The sequence below is a fragment of the Periophthalmus magnuspinnatus genome, chromosome 16, assembly GCF_009829125.3.
Source record: "Periophthalmus magnuspinnatus isolate fPerMag1 chromosome 16, fPerMag1.2.pri, whole genome shotgun sequence".
In the NCBI taxonomy this organism is placed as follows: Eukaryota; Metazoa; Chordata; class Actinopteri; order Gobiiformes; family Gobiidae; genus Periophthalmus; species Periophthalmus magnuspinnatus.
In genome coordinates, this window is record NC_047141.1 from 22,937,806 (window position 1) to 22,963,810 (window position 26,005).

The 26,005-nt window shown below is 37.0% G+C and overlaps 2 protein-coding genes across 4 annotated transcripts in view; one reads left to right on the top strand and one right to left on the bottom strand.

Moving 5' to 3' along the window:
* Positions 1-1,113: 1,113 nt before the first annotated feature.
* Positions 1,114-9,169, top strand: mboat1 (membrane bound O-acyltransferase domain containing 1). 2 transcript variants are annotated; one of them, XM_055227849.1, is made up of 14 exons: positions 1,115-1,181; positions 1,246-1,341; positions 1,935-2,080; positions 2,372-2,449; positions 3,547-3,642; positions 4,641-4,696; positions 5,784-5,838; positions 6,468-6,654; positions 6,743-6,935; positions 7,023-7,126; positions 7,211-7,275; positions 7,352-7,484; positions 7,628-7,779; positions 7,865-9,169. In XM_055227849.1, exons 1-14 carry the CDS (start codon positions 1,146-1,148, stop codon positions 8,022-8,024), a joined length of 1,557 nt encoding a protein of 518 aa, XP_055083824.1. In that variant the 5' UTR covers positions 1,115-1,145; the 3' UTR covers positions 8,025-9,169. The 2 variants fall into 2 exon arrangements, with proteins under 2 accessions (XP_055083825.1, XP_055083824.1); XM_055227850.1 differs by lacking the exon at positions 2,372-2,449 and having other exon boundaries at positions 1,114-1,181; positions 7,865-8,504.
* A 298-nt stretch (positions 9,170-9,467) lies between these two features.
* Positions 9,468-26,005, bottom strand: part of LOC117384419 (transmembrane protein 65-like) — a 32,494-nt gene continuing 15,956 nt past the window's right edge. For both annotated transcript variants that reach the window (XM_033981742.2, XM_033981743.2), the window contains exons 3-8: positions 24,697-24,741; positions 22,899-22,966; positions 22,605-22,659; positions 18,729-18,771; positions 13,072-13,177; positions 9,468-12,237 (exon numbers count right to left, since the gene is read on the bottom strand). In XM_033981742.2, the coding sequence (XP_033837633.1) occupies positions 12,085-12,237; positions 13,072-13,177; positions 18,729-18,771; positions 22,605-22,659; positions 22,899-22,966; positions 24,697-24,741 (470 nt within the window). In that variant the 3' untranslated portion in view covers positions 9,468-12,084. The remainder of the gene's footprint in view (positions 12,238-13,071; positions 13,178-18,728; positions 18,772-22,604; positions 22,660-22,898; positions 22,967-24,696; positions 24,742-26,005) is intronic.

Consider the following 26,005-nt stretch of genomic DNA (forward strand, 5'->3'; position numbering starts at 1 on the left):
GCGAAACTCAGATTTCCCGGGAAATTTTCAAACTAAATTTACATATGAAGTATGATTGGTCCTTCACTGAGATAGTTACGCCCACAATGCTTCTATTCTGGCCAATGACCGTGCAGTATTTTGTCCTCCACGTGTTCATTGGCTTTTGTAAATAGGCCGTGTCCTGGGCACGCCTTCGATGTTGCAAGACTTGACACGAGATGGCGCAAGTTACCAACAATTAGAACAAACAAGAGATTTGAGCATCCTTGAGATACTTTTATTATAACTACTCAAAGGGTTAAATGACAAGACTAACATTTTGATTAATACCATTCATACACTGTGTTTACGAAGTGAATGAATGCGTAAAATAAAACATATTTTAGAATAAATGTGTTCGCTCATGTGAGTGTTTGTATACCTGTACCTTGTAAACCTGGTCATATACTTTAGCGAACAGACCATATTTGCTATTTTACAATGGAGATCTGGATTTTAACAAATTATAAATGATGACTATTGCGAAGCATGTTGTAAGAAATGTACAAGTTTACACAAGTAAAACCTCAAAAAACTGGGTTTCAGAGTGATGACACATTAGGACAGTTGCCGTTGCAATTAACAATTTAAAAGTAAATATTCTATCTTTTGAGTGGTGAAAAGGCCTCAAAATGTCACCTATAACAGGAAGCTGGAACCCATGAATAGGCTACCAATCAGGCTTGTGGGTGTTATTATAACACACAGACCAAATACATCTAATGCTATTTTATATTAGCCTTTTAAAAGTACTGGCGAGTAGCTTCAGATAATAAACATCGATTTGTTTATGAAGCTTTGTTTTGCTGTCACTACGGTATTGAAATTTGTCATTTTTACATGCCTACACCGGAACTTAATCTGACTTTCAAAATTAAACGATACATTCTGCATATTTTTTTGTTAAAATACCAACAATTTTACGACGGCCACGTCCATCACGTATATTCAAAAGGTAGTTGATGCAGAACTGACGACCCCAGACAATAAATATCCCCACATCCTGTTATTACAGTTTGTGGAGGCTTTTATTTTGAAATCAGGACCATAACTACAATTGAGTAGGAGAGTCGCCTGAAGCCTATGACAAACTGTGAGCTGGTCAAACCCTGGCGAAAAGCTCTATGCCACACTATGTTTGTTGGGGACAGTTCAAGAAAGTAAGAAAGAATCGAGAAGAGAAACATCTGTGAAGTCAGGACTGTTTTTTTTGTTTTTTTTAAGTCGGTGATGGGCGAGCCAGTGCAGACAGCGTTTAAAAGCACCGGCGCACTGTGGCTGCTCCCGCTCAGTGAATACCTGGGCTTCCCTGTGGATCAGGTAAGGTTATTCGCGAAACGATCTGAAAAACACACAAATAGTATCCATATATTAAACACCTGTCTATTGTACAAACGTGAGATTTTGAAGTGAAACGCCCATAGTGAGTAAATTTGAATAATGTCGAAAGAGTAGCCTTTGTCATTCATGATAGTTATCTGCTATTGTGTTGTTGCTGTATCAACAATTACAATCTTGCATAGCTCACAGAAAAATGGTGTCATGTTGTTGTTGTTGTTGTTGTTGTTGTTGTTGTTGTTTTCAGTCTCTTGGCTTTGTTTGAGTGTTGCTTTCTTATTTCAAATTATTATTTTTTTTTCTATGATACATGTTGTGTTTATTTGTTGACATCTTCTTTTGAGTATAATATTCCTGGTATATGATGCAGTTGTATATTTGTAGTACCAGTAAAGGTCATAAGACATCCTCTCACATTACTGCATATTGTGTATCTCAAACACATCACATCAACGTCAATTTAAAAAAACATATATATTATTTTTTGTATTATCTAATATTTTAACTTTACTGTGACAATGTGTTGTGGTCTTATTGTAAGTTTTACTTGTTAACACTGACATTCTACTCTACAGGTGAACTTTATGACAAGTCAGCTATTTGCATTGATAGCTGCCTTCTGGTTTCGTCTCTACCTCAGTCCTACCCACACCAACCCACTCGTCAGACACGCTGTGGCTGCACTCTTCGGCATTGCCATCCTCTTTTTCTGCTTCGGATGGTACAAAATCCTGTCAAGACAAACACACACACACCCCCACACACCCCCACCCACACACACACACACACACACACACACACACACACGCACACACATATAAAGTAGTTAATTTATTTGTCATATGATTCTAAATCTAATATTCACACTTCATTACCAGGGCATACTTTTGTTAAATACATGGGATTGTCCTGACCAAGTGCATTCTTTAGTTAAGTTGGATCAGTGTGGAAAACAAGGACAATGTTATCTCATAGGCTAAATCATGGGTGGAATGTATATTTGCTTTTGCAGGTACGCCTCTCACATGCTCACTGTAGTATTGGGAAGTTATTTGATTATCATAAAACGTGATATCAACAATGTACACAGGTAAGTGTAAGGTGAAATACAACTTTATTTCATTCAACAGTCTTTCTAATCTTGTATGTCCATAAATAGCCATACTTGCTCTAACCTGCTGGCTTGCAGACTGTGGTGCATGTATCGCTGGTGGAACTCGAGCTTGTTTTGGTTGTCATGGACACCTTTTTCAGTTCTAGTCTCTGTTTAATCTGGAGATTTTAAACACATTTTCTTAGATTAGGTTAGTCCTTGTTTAAAAATGCAGAAATTGTATTGAAATTTTACTTTCTGAGCCTTGCAGTGGTACTTGGAAGGCTAAAATATTTTTCCACTACTTGTATTAAAGGTTTTACAACAAATGCTCTAGCCTTATATATACTATTTAACAATATTTAGCTTTGCTTTGAAAGGCAGCTTTGAGTGATAGAGAAATAAAATGTGAAATTGTTATTGATACTTAGCATATTGTGGTACAAATCTGGAACAAACACTTGTAGCTTGCATAAATGAAATGCCGGAAAAACTAGTTTAACATGATGTCCCAAGAAATTTCTACATCATAGGTGTGCTTTTGGTACTTTGGTACAGAATATAAAGGCATGTCCTCAGCTCTAGTTTAAACAACTTATATTTTTGCTTTTTTCATGAATAAAGATGACTTCCTTGCCAGACTGCTAGAGTACAACTATTTCTGCCTTTTTATGGCCAAATATTATATATTATTATATTATTGTTGACAATATTGTGCCAGATTTGTGGTCAGAATATCACATTTCCTATATTAAGTGACATGATGAAGAGATCATTCGTTGTTCTTTTGTGACAATGACAAATAAACTGAACTGAACTGAACTGAGATAAGTGTATTTGTTGGCTTACGTAGCAGTGGTTGTTTTAACACGTAGCAGTGGTCGTTTTAATGTTGAGTTTCAGAGTTAAAAAAATGACTCTGAAACTATTGCCATTTCCATAGCAATTCAAAACAAATTTCTTTCTTTTGAAGTTGTAAAAAATACATCCTTAACTGGAAAGAGTCATGTTACTAAACCCACCTTGATAGACTCTGATTTCATGCTATATCAAATGTATATTCTCTAATGTTTTGTTTTTTGTTTTTCTTGCAGTTATACTATGATCTGGGCTATAGGCTACCTCACAGTGTGCCAAGTGATACGTGTCTATATTTTTAACTATGGAATTCTCTCAACAGACTTTTCTGGGTAAGAGTAATCCTGTCCTTTTTATCTCACCAGGTTTCCTAACTCCCAAAGCCACACCCTTTAATGAGAACCCAGGACTCATTCCAGTTTTTCTAACTTTATCAGTTACTATTCACTGGCTGAGTTGTACCCACGCTCTGATGCTTACTCACCTCTACCACAGCACTGTTCAAATACCACACCATTCAATAGAAAGCAGCATTGTTCATCATTGACACTGGCTACACAGGCTACTTCTTGACTTCTAGGCTTTTAGGGGAGTGGTGGTAACACTTTTAAATGAGGACTTTGGAAGGTATATTGTTATAATAAGCTTTTATTTAGCAAAATGTCAGAGAGAAGAAGCTCATATTTGGGTTAATATAGAAAAGGGGCATATGATCATATGATTCTGTGATTCTCTGTATTTGTATGCATGCATGAGACAGACTCTTTTCATTCCTCCCATTGTCCAGCCTCTGTCTTACTCTGAGTGAGTGTCTGTTGGATTTAACCAATCACAGTGACAAGTGAACCTTTCGAAGTAGCAGATAGCTTTAGTTACCTCTTAAAGGAAATATAAATATACTAACTGCATGAATCATGATTAAATTAAAATCATGATCTGACACCAAGAAAATCGTGCATATCGCCCACCCCACCACCTTTCTTACTTCTGTTTAGTAAATAAATCCTTCATTCAAATGGAACTGTAATTGTAAAACATGACTAACGAAGCAATAAAAATACAAGTACAACTGGCTGCAGTGGTAGCACCCTGGCTGGCACTTTGCTTCACTAAAGTCTGTGCCAACTCTCATTGAGCTGCTGCTGCTTTGCCATGCAGTGCACACAATGCAGTTCAGTCAAACCAGACCCAGCAAGTGCATAGCCACAGACACATACTGTTTGTGCACCACATTCTTGGGACAGAGCAGCTCTATCTGATGGCTGTAAACTCCACTGGCTATACATATATTGCAACACAATATTAAAATGTCTCTGTCTTTTCTGCCTAGGCCTCTGATGATGGTTATTCAAAAACTTACCTCTTTAGCATTTCAACTCCATGATGGTAAGTTATTGTTAATATACATGCAAAATATAATCTGGTATATGAAAAATGATCAGAAGACAGAGATCTTGCATAATGTATATGGGCGATGGGCAAGAATCCTCAAGTTTGAATCCTTACAGAATATGCACAGCTACATCATTATGTATTCTAAGGATTCAAAATATCAACTTTCACTTTCACTTCGACCCTCAGTAATCCGACCCTGTGCTCTCTGCTCCCTGTTTTCTCAATCATAGATAGAAAGTTTGTTAATCTTGTGATTCATTTGGTAAACAAGGCTCTTTGTGAAAGTCCCACAACTGAGCAAATCAGAGGCAAACACTTAGCTATAAGGATGAAGAAACTGCCAAACTCTGCAGAGCCGAGGAAGGCCAATTATTACCGCCCTCCAGTCTTCGGGTCTTTCCTGGAGCGTGGCAAGAAAGAAATGTGTAAAGGACAAACATGCAATTGAAAGATGGCTAAACTAGTTTCTGTTAAGCTACTTCACTGGAATGACTAGACTGACAGAAAGCTGCAGTGATGGTTGTCTTTCTGTTATTTTGACCATCCCCACTCAATAACCACTCACTAGGGGTGACTGGCTCTCAGGGATTTCTGCCCAATCTACAACTTAATGGTTTTGGTTTTGAATGATTCCTTGTACAAACCTTTGAAAGCATTCTGTTTTTAAAATGACTGGGTTAGATTAATGGGTTACTGGCGTGTTCCAAACCTGTTTAGTGTGACTAAGTACACCTGCAACTAAGTACGCCTTAAACTTATTTCTAATTTTAAGGTACTGTATTAATTCGTTGTGTGGGAAATTCATTCTCTGCATTTGACAATCAACAAGTGCAGCTAGGCATCCTGTCAGAAGCATTGACCCATTGCCATACAGTGCTCTGGGATCCATGTCGAAGATTTTGATCTTGGTCAGAATAGGACTAGTTGGCAGATTGTGCACGCTTTGAGTTTCTGGAATATTATCCAACTTCTTGTACAATTTAAAGCCCATTGCTATTTTAGAAGGCTATAAAATCGTACATCACTTCTCAGAAAAAATATTTCAGTTGCTACCTGTGTACTGCATCCTGTTTTTCAGGTATGTGTAAGAAGCCTGACAAACTAAACCCAAAACAGAAGCTCCTGGCTATAAAGTAAGGCTCAACTCTTTTCATTGCATAACAAATGTTAGACACTTCAGCTCTCATGTAATCTGTTTTCTGAGTTCAGACAATTAATAAAGGACTCTTAACTTTTTTTTCTTTTTTAACCTTTTTTTAATCAAATGTAGTGTGTTGTAGATGATGAAGGTGTAGATGAAATACAGCTTTTTGAAAAGGTTACATCATAAACTAAATTGGCAGTAAATAACCTTTTCTTTTCCTCTAGCCAAGCTGGGCACATGTATGGAGATGCACCTATGGTGAATTAATTCTTGTCAACAGTATTTGCATGAAAATGCATGGAAACTGTTAACCCATTAAATATTGTTATCATTGTGTTCCATATCTTGCATGCTGTATGTTACCAGTTAAGTGGTCCTGTGTCCACTCTAGGGAACAATGCACTTCCAGCAACTGATGATTCAATATGATTCTCTAAGTTTACAATACAAATACACACAGAATCATATGCAGTCCAGTTTTTAATTTATGTAAATTTTTGGTTCCCCTATAAAATGGTCACATGTGTTTTGGTGTTCAGACTCATATTTACTATCAAGGTATATGGTATTTTTTTCTCTTTTATATTTTCTTATTTTTATCCTTTTTTCACTCCACAGTCAAAGACCATCATTATTTGAATACCTGAGTTATAACCTTAACTTCCTGAGTGTATTGGTGGGGCCGTGCAGTGACTATAAGGACTACATAGACTTCATAGAGGGTCGCCACATCATCAGCAGGTTACATTCAGGAGCATGCAATGGGCAAAACGGATATAAAAAGCAAGTAGAACCATCACCAGTGGTAAGTCCTTTAAAACTCAAAATTACTTTTTATTTAGATAATAACAAGATAAGATAATAACAAAGCTCTATATTTCATCCCCTGACAGAGAGCAGTGAGTGAGAAACTGCTCATTTGTGCTGGCTGTATGTTATTTTTCCTCATCGTGACACGGTCTTTGCCAATAACATACAACGTGGATCCACACTTTTTGGCCAATGCCTCCTTCATGACGAGACTCATCTATGCATTTTTCTCCATACAAGCTTCTCGGCCTAAATTCTACTTTGCTTGGACTCTTGGTGAGTGCTTTTGAGATGATGTTGTTCAAAATCATTATAGTTGTAGTTGTCTTGTATTTGCTGAGAGTTAGTGCTTTCTCTTGGCAGCTGATGCAGTCAATAACGCAGCAGGCTATGGCTTCGCAGGGATGGATGAGAATGGAAGGCCGTCTTGGGATCTCCTCTGCAATGTTAACATCCTGGGAATTGAGGTGCTTTTTGCAAGTCTGTATATTTTGACTTCAAAAATAGAGTGCATGATTCAACTGACGCAGCTTGTTGTGAACCTTTTGCAGACAGCAACAAGCTTTAAGACATTCATAGACAACTGGAATATTCGCACCGGGATTTGGCTTAAAATGTGAGTTCTACCTATGTAGCAAATTTAAAATACAACATTTACTGGTATGACTCTTTTGATCTCTCTGTCTCTTCAGGGTGTGCTATGATCGAGCTCCTCAGTACAGGCTGCCTTTGACTTTTGTCTTATCTGCCATTTGGCACGGCCTCTACCCAGGATACTACTTCACGTTCCTCACTGCTATTCCCATTACCATGGCCGCTCGAGCTGTAAGTAGGAAAGGAGACAGAAAATAACTTTTTTCTCTGCAATTACGCTGAGATTAATCTACAACTTTTTCTACCCTTCATTATGCTTGGTCAATGAGAGCCCATGCAATTTTCACAAATGTTTCAATTATTTCCTTCACTAGATAAGGAAGTCAATTCGGCACTATTTCCTGGGATCCAAAATCCTAAAGTTTGGGTACAATATAGTGACTTGGGCTGCGACACAGTTTGCCATTTGTTACACTGTGATGCCCTTTTTGCTTCTAGCAGTTGAGCCTACAATGACTTATTACAGGTACAATATTTTTTAATATACTTCATCCTACATGTCTATGCTCTGCTGTAAACTAAAATATACTTGTTTCTATGTATCTGTCAAGATCTATGTACTTTCATGTACACATCCTGAGCATATTGATAGCTGTTGTCCTGCATCAGAAACACAAACCTAGAGACCCCTCTTCCACCAACAAATCCTCCTGCATTTCCTCCGAGAGCCCACCTACTCATTGCAACAACGGAGCCCACAAAATCAAATAAATGCAGGTATTTACACTGTCCTGCCCGGTTTCTCAGTGTTCTACCAAAGTGCCTATTCAAAACTGGAAAACTACATGTTATTTATTTTTGGGGGACAAAGGCAAAAGCCTTCTGCTGTTGTGAATGTGAGTAAAAATATGTCTGTTATGTCTGACACAGCAGGACAGTTGAACAAGAAACAAATACCTGAAACATGTCCATGTGAACTTTGTTATGCTCCACAGATGCTTCCCTTGCCCGGGAGGATAGATAGTTTATTTATATGTTTATAACTTATGTTTGTCTCTATATGTCTTCCATTGTTGACATTGACTAGTTTTGTATAAATTCATATTCACTATGCATGCTGAAGAGCCCCTCCTTATTCACTGACAACTGTTTCATTTACTGACCAGGTCCTATGGAAAATCTTTGTAACACTTGAGAATAACTTACAGTTTTGTTTGTTTAGTATCGAGAAATATAGATAGTATTAATTCACTTATGCTCACTACTGATTTCTGTTGTTGTTACAAATTATTGTTTTTTTGAGTATTTGCAAATACCTTATTTACTTACATTAAGATTTTAGTGCTCTACAGTTGAGGTGCATTCCAAAGTGTTACCAGGATTTTTGTAATATTGTGCTGCTAACAAATGCTTGTTATGAGGCATATTTACTTACTTAAGGTAATATAACTTACAAATAATAGCATCGACACACTGGTCACTCTTGCTTGTTATGTGTCATCCAAAACAAAATCAATGTCATTGTGTTTCCTATTTGGAAAAATATCCTAGTGCAGCATGTGGAATTAAACGGAGCCATCTATTGGTCGGCTGAGGTGCCAAGATTCTTACCATAAAAAGTACAAATATTATAGAAATGACTGAAGCTTCTATTGCCTTACTCGGATGCATGAGGTGTTATTTTTTTACTGGATACATTACTTCCATTTGTAATCTGAAATATGTAAACGTATCATGTATCATATTTAAATCCATACTGGGTTCTGCATCACTAGTATGGTAGCTTTGACCTTGTACTAATCTGCCAGTAAGATGGAAAAATTAATTCCAATATGACTTTAATAATTGTATTGTGTTTTTTTGTTTTAGTTTTTTTTAAATATATATATTACGGTACTTACATTGTCATTTATTATCTTATTCCTTGAAATCTCTTAGTGAATATTTAAATTTCTATGGTATGTGGTGGTGACATTGAGATATTGTCAGTATCATTTGATCATATAAATGTCTGCACTGAAATGCTTTTAGGTCTTTAATAATGTAATTCACAAGTTAAAGAATGAAATAAGAATGTTTATTTATGCAAGGAGCCAATTACAAATATTGTACATTTATGTTGAGCTGCTATTAACTTATGTGTCTTAAATACCGTTAAATTTTAGTATTGGTTCTATGGATTAAAGTGTGTGATATTTAACAAGATAAATAAAAAAATCTAATCCTTATAGTCTGTTTATTCTGCCACACACATTTGCTACAGTCTGCCCCTTGTGTACAAGTGTCCCCTGGAACTGGCAACGCTTTACCTCCGAGTATAATATATGTTTTCAGCTAATGACACCAGCGGGAGAGAAAATAGACAAAAATAGTGAACAACAAAATACTGATGATACAAAACAGGATATATATATAAGCTCATATAACTCCAAAACAAAGAGTAACATCTTACCATTACAAATCTACTGTTATGCTTGTCAGTAGAAAACATTGCACAAAATATTAACACAGCTACAGTACATCCAGAATGGTGCTGCTCAGGTCCTGACTAGAACTAGGAAGTACGAGCACATAAGTCCTGTGCTCCGGTCTCTGCACTGGCTCCTGTAGCTCAGAGAATAGACTTTAAAGCAGCTCTGCTTGTGAACAACTCTCTCCATGGACCAGCACCAAAGTACATCTCCAACATGTTAGTGCCATATGAACCATCTCACACTCTGAGGACTTCAGGGACTGACCTCCTGCTGGTGCCCAGAGTCAGGACTAAACATGGGGCATCAGCATTTCAGTTTTATGCAGCTAAAATCTGTAACAATCTTCCTGAAGATGTGAGACAGGCCTCTACTTTGACAACGTTTAAATCCAGGCTCAAAACAGTTCTGTTTAGTTGTGCATATGGTTTTAATGTTATTTGTGATTATTTATGTTTTGATTTGTTAATTTTAATATATTCTTCTTCTGTAAAGCACTTTGATTTACCTTGCTGTACGAATTGTGCTATACAAATAAACTTGCCTTGTGTTGCCTAATGTTCACAAAGTTCATACCACTGCTGTATTGGAACACTTGTCTGGATGCTGTAAGTCTGCAACCTAATGCAAACCAACCAACTAATAAAACCAAACAAAAAAGAATAAAATACTTTAACACCTGCCTAACCAGTTTCAACAATACATCATATTTATAATGTTGATTTTAGACATTATCCAGAAATATGTTTAAAAAAGACATTTATCTGCAGCAGACTTAATTTTATTATGACAAAGTAAACATGTACAATAAGATCTGTATTAGTGCATGCACAATGGTAAAGCATTCAGACTGAAATGCTAACTACATAAATAAAGACTTCTTGTATCTGTTGTTCATATATTTTGCATTTGTCTATGTAATAAATAAGCAGAGCAATCTTGCAAAATTAAAGTCTCAAGTTTACTTGTTCGTCATGTGGAGTACTTGGCATCAGACGCTGCAATAAGTCATGAAATATTGCGTTAAAATATCCATGTTAATCTTATAATTACTTAGTACATGTAGTGGCGACGTGTCTTTTTGTTGCATATTTACTTTTGCTCAAAGCCAATTCAATACACAAATGGACTGTCGCCTTGAAACATTAATCGAAATGGAAATGTATTTTGTTGGTGCACATTAAAAACTGAAAAGTTATACAAATTAAGAACTTACGAACAAATAAATCAGGAAAAATGTCTAATAAATGAGCTCCTTTTTCTCCTTTAGTGGCTCCTTTTCTTTCTAACTTTCTCAGGAAGACAAAACAAAAAGTGATATATAAATGACAGCTCCTAAACAGAGTGATATGGATTTAAAGTCTGTCAGTTTAGATTTTAGCCAGTGGAGGGCAGCATAGAAATAACGTAGGGATGTGGTGCACTTGGCAACATAGTACTTAGCAACAGCGTTTTCTCAGAGGAAGACCTGTAAAGCTAGGTCCAAATCAGGCCCAACAAGTCAGAAAAGAAAACAGATATTTTGAGGTGGAGAGGTTTGGTGCAATAAGAAATGTTACTGTTGTAGTCAAAAGATATTTATCGTTCGAAACTGGTCCTTCCTTTCAGCTACAGTTTCTTTCCAAATGTTGAGGTACTTTAGATTTTCTTCATATTTCTGCTTTATATGTACATTGTGTGTGCAGTTTATAAAATTACATAAAAATTCAGCTTATGTTTCAAATGGGCAAAACAAGATTCTTCCAGAGGACCGATTTCATCTTAAAATAAATAACCATGCTGGAGAAATCAAATCTGAGCTTGCAACATCACATGCACTGCTGTCTTGGCTTGTAACTGCAACCATATTGGAAGTCCTTGTTTTACACTGCTGAACAAAGCCCTATTTAACCTATGACAAAAACACTAAACCCCAACACAAGATGCCTTAAGATACTTAATAGTTATTTTGTATCAGTAACAGTAATTTAAAGTAGAGGTCCTCTTTGTTGGCTTGTATGTGTAATGCAGTCATGCTTGTTCCTTTTTAGTACAGATGAAGCAAAGGGAGTGTGTTTTTTTGCCTTTTTAAAATAAACAAAATTTAGCTGTATCAGTCAAAATTACAGATTAGTTTACAACAGCAGCAGCAGTCTGCCATTTTGAAGGTCTTTGAAATCCCTCAAGTGACATCCAGGTCCCTGTGCTTAAAATCCTACAATCAAATAAACTACAATGAATTTCAGAATACCTTTAAATTTGTTTTCATTCACCCCTGATGTGACTGTGGGTGTTGTCCTCATATAGTCCGCCCAACAAGGCCGTTCAGTCCTGTTTTTAGTGGATTGTATACAGTCTTTTTCAACAGCAAATTGATAGCTTCAGTTTTTGCTGCTTTCTGTGGCTGCAGCAGGCTGTGTTTTCTCCTCACTTTTTGTCTTGCCATCCTTCTTCTCATCTTTGTCATCATCTTTAAAGAACAAAAGTGGAAACATGCCGAGGATACAGCCAATGCCAACACCAATCGCTTTACCCTGCACAGATAAAAAATAACAAAACACAATAAAAAATACATATTAAAAACAACCACAGGGTTTAAACAAACTTTCTGTAACAAAAAATAATATATTGTTTTTATTTGCCATACTTTAACACTGGACTGCAACATTTATTGGGGTTTGGGACCAGTCCAATGGTCACACTAGTTTGTGCTTCCCTATAATTGGGCTTAACCAGAAAAAAATTAATTAACTTAATAACTATGGTAGAATATCCCCCTAAGACTTATTGACTTCACTTTGTTCATAGGCATTTACTCTATATGTCAATGGTTAAGCTAAACAAATTACCAAAACATGACCTTTTACTATCTGCCGAGAGCAAAATTACTGGCTGCCTAATCGCTAAAGCTAATTAAAGCTAATTAGGTTTCACACGCTTCTCTCATTTCTTCACACATAAACCAGAGAGACAGAGAGCACATCAGATGTCTCTGTGCTGGCAAATATGTGACATGACTGACCATGGCCTTTTACTCAAATGAAATGGGGTCCTCACAATTACAGACAGATATGCATATAAACTAACGAGAACAATGTCTCTGTTCCAGAATAATAATTCGATTTTTTGTTTTTTATTTGCTTCATTTGGTCAGTATTGGTATGATCTATTTTGTTTTTTATGTATTTTTTATTCTAAACAACACAGAATTCAGTAATTTAAATGCACAGCTGTCAAATTGACCTTATCATGACACAGGCTGGGAATTCTATACAAAGAAAAAAATACAGTATGTCTAAGAGGACTCACAGAAATTATCAGGCTATATTCGTAGAAACAAAACCTTTTTTAGAGTTGTTTGTACCGACCGAATGGGAGCTGACCCTGGTCTGCCACATGTCTGCCTGTTTGGGGCTCAGGTCTGGAATCTGCATCCCCAACCGAGATGCCAAGGCCTCCACATAACCTGCAAGCCTAAAAGTGAGAGAAGAGAGTGGTTCAACAGTTTCAATCAGTCACAACTCAAAGGAGAAAAACAAAGGACATAAATGTCTTCTTTCTCCTATCAAATGTCAATCTATCAAGAACAACACATTAAGCTTGTAATGATGAAACAAACAAATAGATCTTGTAATGAATTTGCTCTCTCTGCTTCGTGTTAGCGCCATCTGTCACAAAGCAGCAGGGGTTAGACCTCAACACAGTCACAACCATCTTTATAATCATAAATTAAGTTAATCATGTGGCTTCAAGAAGACAAAATGGCGGAAACAAGTGCACGCTGTATGAAAATGTGTCTCTAAACCTATTCATCTTCAACATGTATCAATTGGGATTCAGGATATAAAAGCTTGTGTTTGATCTGTGTTTTCCATCTGCTGATAAAAATGCAAGCCAGGTACCACCTATCTGCCACCAAAATACAGTTTAGATGTATAAAAGGATTACATTGTTCTTTGGATGTTCCCTTTCACTAAATCCATAAATCTGCTCATTGCCATATTTGGGTTATACTTAGGTATGAGAATCATGAAAGAAATCAGCCTCTAAAGCTTTTGTCTCTGATAAATTTAATTCTGATTATTTGTGATTATTTATGTTTTTATTTGTGTGATTTTAATGTTCTTCTTATTCTGTAAAGCACTTTGCATTACTTTGTGTACGAATTGTGCTATACAAATAAACTTGTCTTGTCTTGCCTTGCCTAAAGTTAAACAAATATAGCTTCTTATATCGTAATTTGGAAATTCTACCTTGCTATCCCAACATATGGCGTGTTGTTTTTTGATTCAAGACTAAACATAATTTGGAAATCCGCTGCAGTGCCTGATGTTTTGACCCAACGGAGGTTCAGCGAATAGCACTAATAGACCCTTCACAAAAATGTGGCCCAGCTGGAAGTGGAGTCGAGGGAGCGAGCAGTTAAAGCAACACATTGAGAAATCACAAGAACTACTGTAGATATGTCCTTAAATTCACAAGTACAAGAGCGAAGACCAATAGCCCAATATTAACTCATAAACACTGATTCAGCTTTATACAAAGGCTGCTGCCAGCTCTAGTTAAATATTTCACACACTTACAATGGAGACAGAGAAAACATGAATCTAGGTCAGCACTTGAAAATAAATACTCCAAAATTCAAAACCCAGAAATGACGAAATTTACTGCAACAAGAATCACTGTAAGCCCATCACTCACAGCTCCACTGAGGGTGACAAGAGAGAGAGAGATTATGAAGATATTTATATAGCACAAACAATTTGATTCACAGAAACATCACAACTGTGGATAATCCATTTGTTTAGAGACTGAAAATGTATGTAAATTGATACGTTCTGCAAGCTGAAATGTCACCGCAGATTTGACAGTAGCATTATACAACAGACACCTGCGCCTGCCACAGAAAGGGCTGAAATGGAGCTTGGCCCAAAACAGGTCTAGTTTTTATGCCATATTCTAGGCTGGTGGGAAAGACCAGATGCACACATAAAACAACAACATTACAGCCACTTTCTGATCTCCATAGAAATCGTATTGCTTTGGCTGAAATGTTGAGTAGGGTGAAACCGCAGGCCGGAGGCACAGCTCTCTCACACCAGCAGTCTCATACTCCTGCTTCACGCCACACATAAGTTATTTGTCACAGCACTAATATTCTTGTGTAAGTGGATGGCCATAGTACAACAGCCACACGTCTTAATACTCGAGGAAAAGTTGTGTCAAGTACTTTTTTACATGTGTCTGTGTTTTATATAGCCTTAGCACAAAATCAATGTAGAAATTATGAAGCGCGCCCATGATCACTTCCTATTTGGAACACGGCGGCTAGCAGGTTAGCTATGTTCATTTATATATCTATAGTCTATGGCTGCCAAACTGTTGTTTTTCCAACTCTCACAATGCATTATGGTCTATATTGGCCGGGTTAGTGATCACTGATGCCCAGTGCTTTTCAAGGTACGTTTTGGGAAATTTTGAGTGCACTAGTTTTGGACACATTGGACATTCAGACACCACTAAAAATGATGTGATCCCTAAAAAGGGCCTTAACTAGGGAATAGTGTGGACATTCGGACATAGTCTTTTACCATTGGAATAACATATGGTATCTTATCATCACTACAGCAAAACCATACAAAAAAAAATAGCATGGGTGTCACTGACTTTTTTGAGCAGGATGCCAAAATTGAATTTTGTGCAAAATTTCAGAAATATTTCAAAACTTTTTATTTTTTTCAAATATAAAATTTTATTTGAATCCGTAATGCACCAAATTATTATTTTTTCACATTGGGTAGCTCTAGGGCAGTTTAAAAGCTTTATTAAAATTTTGAAATTGGATTTTGAATAAATAAATAGGAGCAATTTGTAAAAAATCTACAATTTTTGATGCCCCTTGAGATCATTAGCAAATTTGAGCCTGTTCAGGTGAACACTCTAGGAAGAGTTCATAAAAGTATTATATTTACAAAAGCTGAGCCGTGCTTCGCAAATCCAATATGGCTGACATCTGGTTGAGGGGACAGTGTTTTACATGTTTTGTCATGATCTACTTCTGTGTAAAATTTCATGATTGTACAGACAATTTTATTGGCGTTCCTATATTCCAATGCAGTTTTTTTCTGTGTCACCACAAAGAGTCCATGGACGCACCACAGCCAGTCAAAAAGCTCCTGTATATGTTAAACATCATAGTGGGAAACATTCTGGGCAAAGTACTATCATCTCCATGGAGACAAATACACGGCGTTATTTCTACCAGAAAAGTGGATCACAATGCAACTATAATTATCTAATTATATTCAGTATATATGTGTCTATGAATTTGCCTAGAGGGCTGATTGCAAATTTTCACAGTGCGCATTTAAACTAATCCAGAACTGCTAAACTTATACAAAAATCTCGTGCATTTCAGAAGATATCTGTAGAAGTTTTAGCAGTTTTTATACACAAACGACATGACAAATTAGAACTCATTCATAACATCACAATAAATAGTTGTTTCTAAAGGATATAATACCTAAATAATTGCAGCCACAAAGGCATATCGTTCCCAGTAAAGCATTTCCTCTTAGTCTGGCCAAAGAAACACAGACCATTTTTCCAAAGAGCTGGTTAGCCTAATCAAGGTGTCAAACACTCAAGAATGAATCAGCCGCTCTCAGTGATAGACTTCAGACTGTTTACATCATCAATCAAGTCCAAGATGGAAACGCATGGCTCCCACACACCCACACTGTGTTCAAGTGGAAACATCATACAGTAAATTAGTAATAGGCTATATATCACGGGTCAGTCTGGCTTTGAAGAAAGAGGTGGGAGGATTTACAATCACTACAGCCCTGACCAATGGGGTATTAACATGTGTTGCATTGACAGCCAAATCAATGCTATTACACTAAGTAAGTCACTGTGATATACTATGGAAAAAGGGCGTGCGATAGTAGTTGGGTAGGTTGGGTCATTGTAAATAACAAATACTTACTTTGTAGTGCTGTATAATAAATTCATATTAAGTTTGAGTTGCAATGAAAGCATGCAGGTGCTGTGCATTTGAACACTGCTTTGGTTAAAACACAACTACGTTTGTGTCATAATTGTCAGTAAATCTATTAGTATTAATATATTAGTACGTATTACCCCAGTTAATTTGTCATACTCTATTCACTAAAGTTACAGGGGCAAATTTTGTCTACTCATGCACACTTAGAATTAGAATATTGAGTATGTATTCAGCCATAACACTATACTGTATCTATAGGTAGATGTGTGATACCTGCTCAAATAAAGTAATGCATTAATAAATATCATCAATATACATACAGAATTAATCTCAAACTGAAAATTGAATTCTTACATAAATCAGATTGGAGAGGCTAGTGAAACGGTTTACCCACATATCACTTTGAGGAATACTGTGGATGTTCATCTGAGTGTGAATCGCTCAGCACTGCTCACTGCCTCAGGGGAATCAGACTGGAGCTTATAACCATTCTCTTTGAAATGAGACAACCGTAATGCATATACTGTGGTGGAGGTCGCTTATAGCCTACAGACAATGTTCAGCCTTCACACTCTCACCAGTGTATCTATCAAAATCCAAAACGTCATGCCTTCTCTGGTCTAATCGTGCTTCACCTTGACATTCTGGCCACCAGGGGTCTACTTTCCCAATTATAAATGAGAGGCACACACTGGCGAGGGAAAGGGCAAGAAATGACCCATCCATCACACTCAAAGCGCGAAACACTTTTCACCAGCAAATGTAACTGTCAGTCAGTCTAATTATAAACTTTCTATGCTAATATTGAGCTAATTACACGATTATTATTTGAACTTGAGGGTGTTTAGAGAGCTGATTTTGGTCCCTGTGGCTGTGAAGCGGATAATGGTCTTCAATTAGCCGATTAGTCTAACAGACATGTGGCAAACTTCTCCAATGAGACCAGTATTTATGCTTTATTATGCAGCAGACAGACTCATATTACCTCAGTGGTGCTTTTCTTTTGTTTCTGGTTGGAAAAAGCCAATAGCAAATATGAAAAAAATATTTTATGAATCGTGGTTCACACTAATGAAGCTCCAGTCTGGAGATGTTGTTTTCATATTACAAACGCATAAACAGCCTCTCTGCAGTAAGCTGGGTTACAGATTAAGAATGCATTAAAACGGCCTCAGTCCAATGTAAATGATTGAAAAAATTGAGAGTAATAAAAACACATTGTCATAAATACAATATTATATCAACTGTCTGTTGTGACTGTGACAGTGTGACTGTGTCTATTGGTCAATGTCAAAGTGCTACCTTATGAGACTCAAAGGGATAGGCTGCAATTTATACACAAATTACATCATCATTCTGGTTATCTTAATTAGGACATGGCAAAAAGGCCTAAAATGTGTATTACAACATAAAAGACAAAGACTTTGCTATAACGATATAGCTAAGGCTGCTTAATGGTGGCTTTTTAATATTTGTGCATACCTGTTTTGGGCTATTTAATTTATAAGTTCTTCTTCCACCCCTCACGCCTTATCTATTTCATTATTAGAGTTTTAGCCTTTGCACAGCCCCCACACTCCGTATTTAAGACGCTCTAGGCTTTAGCAGTAGCAATTAGCTACGATCTCTGCCAGCCTTTCCTCGCCATTATGAGGAAAATCAGTTGCAGAGCACGTGCAGTTATACCACCATTTTCCAAACTTCATTTCATCCCCATTTATATCATAATATATCACCAGCAATATGGCCTAGTCCTAATCTTAATTATAACTAACTGGCTTAATACTGAAAATAAATGTACTTGCCACTTGCAGAAATCAGATTTGCACTTCATCATCTGAATCACAATCTATTTTGTTCCCAGACCTGCTTAATATGCAATTTTAACCTTTCCAGCTCTCTCCTCTGAGACGCCCTGTGTTCAAATGAGTGTTGCTGGCTGCAGTGTTAGAGCTCCCATTGGTCAGTGCCTGCTTTAATCTGTACTGTTGACATGGCTGTTTGGGTGAGTGAGCTTACCCCAGTCCTGCCAGGTCCGACACCAGGTTGCCAAGGGCAGCAGCTGTGGAAAAGGAGCAGAGATGATTACAAAATGAGGTCTATGTTGTGGACAGCCAAAAACTTGAAATCTGATGTGTCTCATAGGGAAGGTAATACCATTTTAATAACATTCTGGCTTGTTCAATGTATGATTCAAATTAAAAGGTTTCACTTTTTATGAATAAAACTGATATGAAAACAGACACCTGTAAACCAAAATGTGTTTTTAAAAACCTACCAATCTACATAATAATTTCTGCTAAATATTTTCTATTTCATATAGGTTATTGTTTTACCAAATATTTACCAAATAACTTGTAATAAAACCCAGGGACAGACCATGGACCAGTGCACTGATTTTCAGGAATTATACTATTCTATGTATGTATATACATATACCTTTTAAGCAGATAATGTCAAAAATGTACAATATATTTATCACTTAGACATTCTTATGAAATGTGATTGGTGGTGATTCAAAACAAAAAGTACATAAATTTTGATTCGTCCCTCACAAAAATGCATTGAAATGACTCTTGATTCTTGAGTCTTGCACTTACCGGAGTAGAAGTTTCTATAAAAACTCTAAGACAGGAAGCTGTGCCTGATTAAACAGGAACATCCCATATAGAAATGTATTGTGAAATCAGTACATTTAAGCCCCTATTAAACCACTATTGACATCTTTTGTGTATTGTGTTCCTTGTGTTGTCAGTAACACTGAGGTGAGCACTCTGTCTCAGCTGCTGAAGCCACACAACAGTACCCAGGGGAACGGAAAGCAACTGCTCTGCCATCACCACTAAAGCTCCCATGCTCCGCTCTCAGTACAATGGTTTGGCCGCAGCGGTATCCCCCAAAAGGAAATGCATTATTCACATGAATCACTGCAGGGACTACCAGGTAATATGCATTCATCCATCTTCAAAATGGACCATCCTACCTGCACCAGAAGAACCACAGACCATAGTCACAGTGTGCAGAGATAGAAAAAAGTCACATTTACAATGCATCAAGACAGGTGGAGGTTTGCTTATTTATGGGTTCCAGAGAGATGAAAATGTATCACCGTTGCCATAGAAATAAATCGTTTAAAACTAAATATTCTGTGTTCTATTCTGTGAAAAATCCTCAAAATGTCACATTAAAACAAGAAGCTGAAATTCATGAATAGTGAAATTGCAATTGAAATCATGTATAACAGCAGAAGAAAACTGATAAAATAACATTGTGAAAATCTAATCTGGTTTAATCAACAGCAGCAAAGATAGCATGAAAAATGAAAGGTGAAGAATTTCAAACATTTTGTTTTCTGGCATTTAAATAAAGTCTAGCCGTCTGTCACTGTTCCGGTGTGTTGTCGGGGGAAATAAAATAGAAAGTGCTCAATTCTCATGCCAATAGCAAATTTGGCCTGTGCTGAGATAAAATTCAGAAAACAGATTTCAGCTTGGATCAGCAGCACCACTGAGCATTCAAATATAAGAAATCTCATCTAATGGATAAAATTGAGGAAGAGATAACCTCAGACACTCTAAATTCACTACTTGAATTGTTATAGTTTGTCATTATTGTTACAAATATTTTAGGAGTTAAATGCTACATTTTCAGTCTGAGTACTGAATGCAGGGTAGTTGGATTTGTCTCACTGTCAGTCTTGCCTGAAGCTTATGTAACTTACAGATGTGACAAATGTAATGGAGGAAGCCATCAGTCTTAATTAGACAGTGTGACTTCTCAAATGCAATTAGAAGAGAAGGTCAGCGGTCGGTCTTTAAGTCTTTAAAGCTCTTTGTCCATTTTTCAAAGGCAAAGACACCTCACATAAGTACCTGCTACAGTCAGACCTCAGCACACTGGAAGAAAGACTTACACTGTCCTCTGTTCAACCAAAGAATTTCACTGTCACCCAAAAAGAAACATCATGACGACAATTCAAAGCTCCTGACATCAAAAAGACATTATCAGAACATCCACGGATTAGCCAGGAGGTTATGACCATAGTAGTATTTTGTCATCATGGCATTGGCACCTGTTTGTGGGTGGCATATATTAGGCAGCAAATGGATTTTTTGTCCCAAAAGTTGATGGCATAGAAAAAAAAAATGAGGAGGAAGGAGAAGCCCAGATTTGAGCCAAATGTTGAAGAAAAATTAGGATGAAGAATGGAGACCTTGTGCAATGCATCGAATGAGTGACTAGTAACCTGAAAGTCGTGGTTTAATCAAGTACGGTACTGCTGTTCTGTGTTCGGGCAAGACACTTCACTTTTTCTATTAATGAGAAGTGTACAAGTGAGTATTGGCTGGAGGGAACCAATAGTGGAAATTGGCAGCCTTGCTTCCGGCAGTCTATCCCAAAGCAGCTGTGGCTAGAAATAGCTTACCATCATCTCTACAGGTCGTGTATATTGAATGAATAATGACTTCAGTGCAGTGCTTTGAGAGGCTTGTCTATCTTGTAAAGTAAATCTTAGCCATTATTGTTTTTATTGAATGAAAAGCCTGTAGAATGTGGTCATATGAGGACAGAATCACCTCAATTCAGTTTAATTAAAGGTTCCTTCAGCTCAGTACCTGTGTTCTAAACGATCTAATTAGTTCCCTTGGACAATCTTCTTCACTTTGTACCAAGCCAACTGAGACCTCCTCGTCTCCTACAGCTTCAATGATTGGTCGACTCTCATCCATATCTGGCACTGGCTTTATATCACCCTGAACTTACTTGGATAACTACTGGTCTCAAATCCCTCATGTAACAGAATGAGTAACTGAAGAAGAGAGCGAGAAAGAGTCTATGTTTCCACTCCATGTTCTTTTTATATCTACTTACATAATGCTACTCTCAGATCAATACAGTTTTATTATTGAGCTTCGGGCTCGCTGTCAAGCTTAAATTGGACAAGCTATGTGTAGAAAGATAACAGGCTGTGTCAGTCAAACCACTGTCCTAAAGTGAATTTGACATCTGCAGCTGCAACCAGTAATTATAACCCCTTTGGCAGTGGCTTAAGCAAAATCCAACAGTCTACAAGAAAAAAAAAGAACAAATGCATATCTGAGCAGTCACAATTAAAATAGAGTTCCCTAATGAAATGAGCTGTAGGGCTGTATAAGAAAAAAGATTGCATTTCCTTTTGTCCAGCTCATTCAAGTTCTGAATTAAAAGAGTATTTCAAGGGTATACATTAAAGGTGCACCATGTAACTTTTTCTGTTCGGGGGTCCGCCACCTGCATGTCTCCATGGAGATGCAATGCTATTTCCCAAAAAGTACACAGTATAACATTAATATTATCCATCTTCATGAAGACAAATGGGAGGCAGCAGTTTATGTAGGGAAGTCTACATTTCTCTCTCCATTGAAACATCAATATGTGAGAATTTATAAGCACATAGTGAAAATTATGGAAATGTATACCAACGTGTTATTTGATATAAAAAGCCTTACTCCATTCATTGATATAACATTGCAATGCCTAACAATGTACTTGTAATATGAGCTTATTTCTTTCATATTTGTTGCTTTCTCATTTGCATGAATGGCACTGCAGTGGTCATAGTTGTGTTAATAAAGCCGTGTTATAAAAGAGTTGTCTCTGGAAAGTAAGTACGGAAGTCTTTTGACGTCTCTACAATAGTTTGGCAGGCAATTACTCTAATGAACAGGGAGGAGAAAACATAGGAAGACAGCAGAGCGGCAAAATATAACCTTCTTAAAACAAAGAGCAGAGCGAGAGGAGGGAGGCTACGGTAATTTATTTCTTATCTGCAGTATAAGTAAGTTCAATACTAACATTAAGTGTTACATTATCTGACATTATCATAAAAAATACACATGTTCATTTATTTCTTACCTGCCATGGTTGAAATGCCTAGAATCACTCCAATCGACAATTCAATTTGTGTGCCCTGAGGAAAAGAGAGAAAAAAAGATAATCGACAACAATAGTCTTGGGTCACCACTATAGTGCGCTTACAGCAAAAAAATACTGATAGAAGAAGCATGTGCTGTAGCCCACTTATTAGACAGTGACATGCCTTCAGAAATCAATGTCATGTAATGGACACTGAAAACTAAAACTGTTTTAGATTACCAACAATTTATATTTGGAAATCTTAAGAAACAACTCTTATAGTAGGAAACTTACAGCAAGAATCATGATGCAGTTGTCCAGGAATCCAAACCCAACGAACGGGAGTGCGTTGTGCAAAAGAACTGAAAAAAACATAAGCTATAATTAATTGCAAAAAAAAAGCCTTATAACCAATTAGAAACAAGGGAACGAGCCAGTGTAAGCTAATAAATACATTTTCCTGTAGAATATTCAGTGTACTTCAAACCTTCAGAATAATACAAGCCAAACCTTCAGACAGATGGCTTGGGGCTCTTTTGTTTTGTACCTGTTTATTTTCAAGGTCTTCTGCTCTACCTCTTTTTATCATAGCAAACTTAAACAGCAGCACAGCATCTCCAGACAATACGCATTTAGTACAATGCCACACCAGGGATTCACTTGGTTTTACAGTGTGGAGTGGATCTACAAGAGCTACAGGAAGAGCTGTGTGCTGATAGAACAAACAGCCTCTAAAGGGAGAGAGAGATTAGATTGGAGCAGAGATACTCGGCTGGAGAAATGTTTGGAAATGTGCGAATCTGCTCTTGTCAAGTGGAAATACTCATGATTAAACCGAAGGGGCTTTTCTGGAGAACAGCGAAGAATCTATATCAGACTGTAGTGTGTGTACCCTTATTGTCAGAAGAAAAACAGCGATTTTGCGATTATTAACACCATTGCAAAACAGTGAAATGGTAGTTTTCTGAGTGATATCGCTTAATTCAAATTGTTTAATAGATAACTATTCATATGCTTTTTCAAATCAAAACTTTCTGACAGATGAAGTCATGTTAATGTGATCCAGTTAAAAGCATATTGTATTTGTATATTAAATTGAAATAAAATGAGAGTTTTTATGTTTGAAATGACAAATGTTCTTATTTTTTACGTTGAAAAGCACATGAAACATTGACTTGAATATCACATGAATATGATCATTTCCTCTTTATGAAGTACATGTGACTCAGTTTTTAGTCAGAGAGAAGTGGAGTTGTGTTTGTCAGTAATTCAGCCTCTGCATTCTTAGTGCTGCACCCAAGGCAGCTCAGAAAGAAAAGACAGAGAAGACTTGTGATACCAAATCAATAATACTAATAATACCACAGTGGAGGGCAGATGATGTTTGGTGGTGAGCTCTCACATGTTACATTCATTTGTGTATGCGCAATTCACTTATTCAAAATGGGTGATATTATGGTAAATGGTAAATGGTCACATTTTTCTATAGCGCTTTTCCACCTTCAAGGCACTCAAAGCGCTTTACAACAAGGAACCACTCACCCGTTCACACACACATTCATACACCAGTGTACGCAGACACTGGGGGTGAGGTGGGTTCAGTGTCTTGCCCAAGGACACAACAACAGCATTCATCAGTGTGAGCTAGAATCGCACCACCAACCTATGGATCAGTGGATCTGACCGCTCAACCAATGTCGCTCCATATTATATCCTATATTTAAAGTCAGGTCAATTTTTTTTATATCCAATTGTATTTCTTGTCTTGAAAAGATTCTCAGCTGCTGAACAGGTAAAGCTACAAATGATCACAGATGGTCCTGCTGCGATGTTGCACATACAGTAATGCATATTTAAAATGCTCATTAAACCTGATTACACTGAGTTGTGTTTTCTCTCGAGGCACATTGTCAACAAAAGTGATTAAAAAAACACATTAATCTGCTCTACTATGCAAATTTAAATTGACATTTCATTAACCTTGTCAGTTGATTGGTGGATTTCTAGATTGTCTGTCATTGTTATCAAAATATATCTTTGACACTGATAAGTATGATTTAGGTATATTAAAAATAACTCAAGTGACTCCTACCGTATCTTAGCTGTGCAGCAGTAGGTGGTGCGATATCCATCTGCCCTGGAGGAAAGAAATACACATGTTAAACATCTGCATCATCGCCTACGCTGTGAAATCACAGAGAACCACTTAGACACCTCTCAAAAGGCCAAGGCTCACAGCAAGAGAGCGATAGGAGAGAGGAAAGAAACAGAGAGAGAGATATGGAGAAAGAGAGAGAGAGTAGAAAATTAGAAAGATGAAAGCCGAGGAGCAAATGATTTCCAACATTTCCCCCATCCTCGAGTGTATCATGGATGAGGTCAAAGGTTATGTGAGAAAATGGTAATGAGTTTGCCCACAAGGAAAATATGGTGCGATTGTATTCAGAGAGTTAAAAATACAACTTTTCGAGGCTGACTCAACCAAAGTCAGACCGCTCATTTTAAGATTTTATGAACAAAATGTTCCGCGCGGTGGCTTCCTATGAAGTAAATCAGATTTTGGTGGCTCTGGTAATCAAGTCTACTCTACAGTATTGCCTTTCTCTTTGCAGGACATATCAGGTCAAGGAAAAGGCTATGGAAAACCCCAGAGATACACTGCAGACAATAATACACACACGGCAGAGCTCAATTAGAGATGAGAAGTAATACAATATAAAGTAAATGCCAGCTTCCATTTACAAGTGCATTGTGGATAATCTGCATGGCATTTCAGGAGAGAAGAAATAAAATGTGAATTAGTTATCTCCTTGCCCTAGAGGATATGTTTTGTCTGATATGTTTTTCTAGTCTATTTGCAATACAACAAGATAAAGCACATCTCAGCAAAGATCGGTAATGAAACAATAAATATGTATAGAAATTCAGAGCACAATTTATAAACCAGTTACTGTATTTCAGTTCAAGTGTTTTACAGAATAAATGACCATTAAAATCACAATGCAACCCAATTAAAAAACAAATAATTATTGTAAAATACATTAGAATCAGTGATATGCACAACTAAACAGAACCACGAGTCTAGATTCGAACATCGTAGTAATTATAGTACCAAAGATAGAAAGAAGAGAAACTCTAGCCAACAGGGGGCAGTACAAGAAGATAGGTGTCTTATTACAAATACAACTGAGAGATTTCTGTCTATAGGAATTGAAGCATTTACCCCCAAACTACAACTGTACGCCAAATTTGAGATTGTCCAGACTCGTTTACCCATCCTGTTTTTAGCTAATCCTAACCAGTGCTTTCCCAGTGTGTAGTATACATATACAGGTCACACCCATACCCCTCCCCCTCCTGGTGTCACGTTACTGTCTCATCCACCTCTTTGTGTGGTCTGC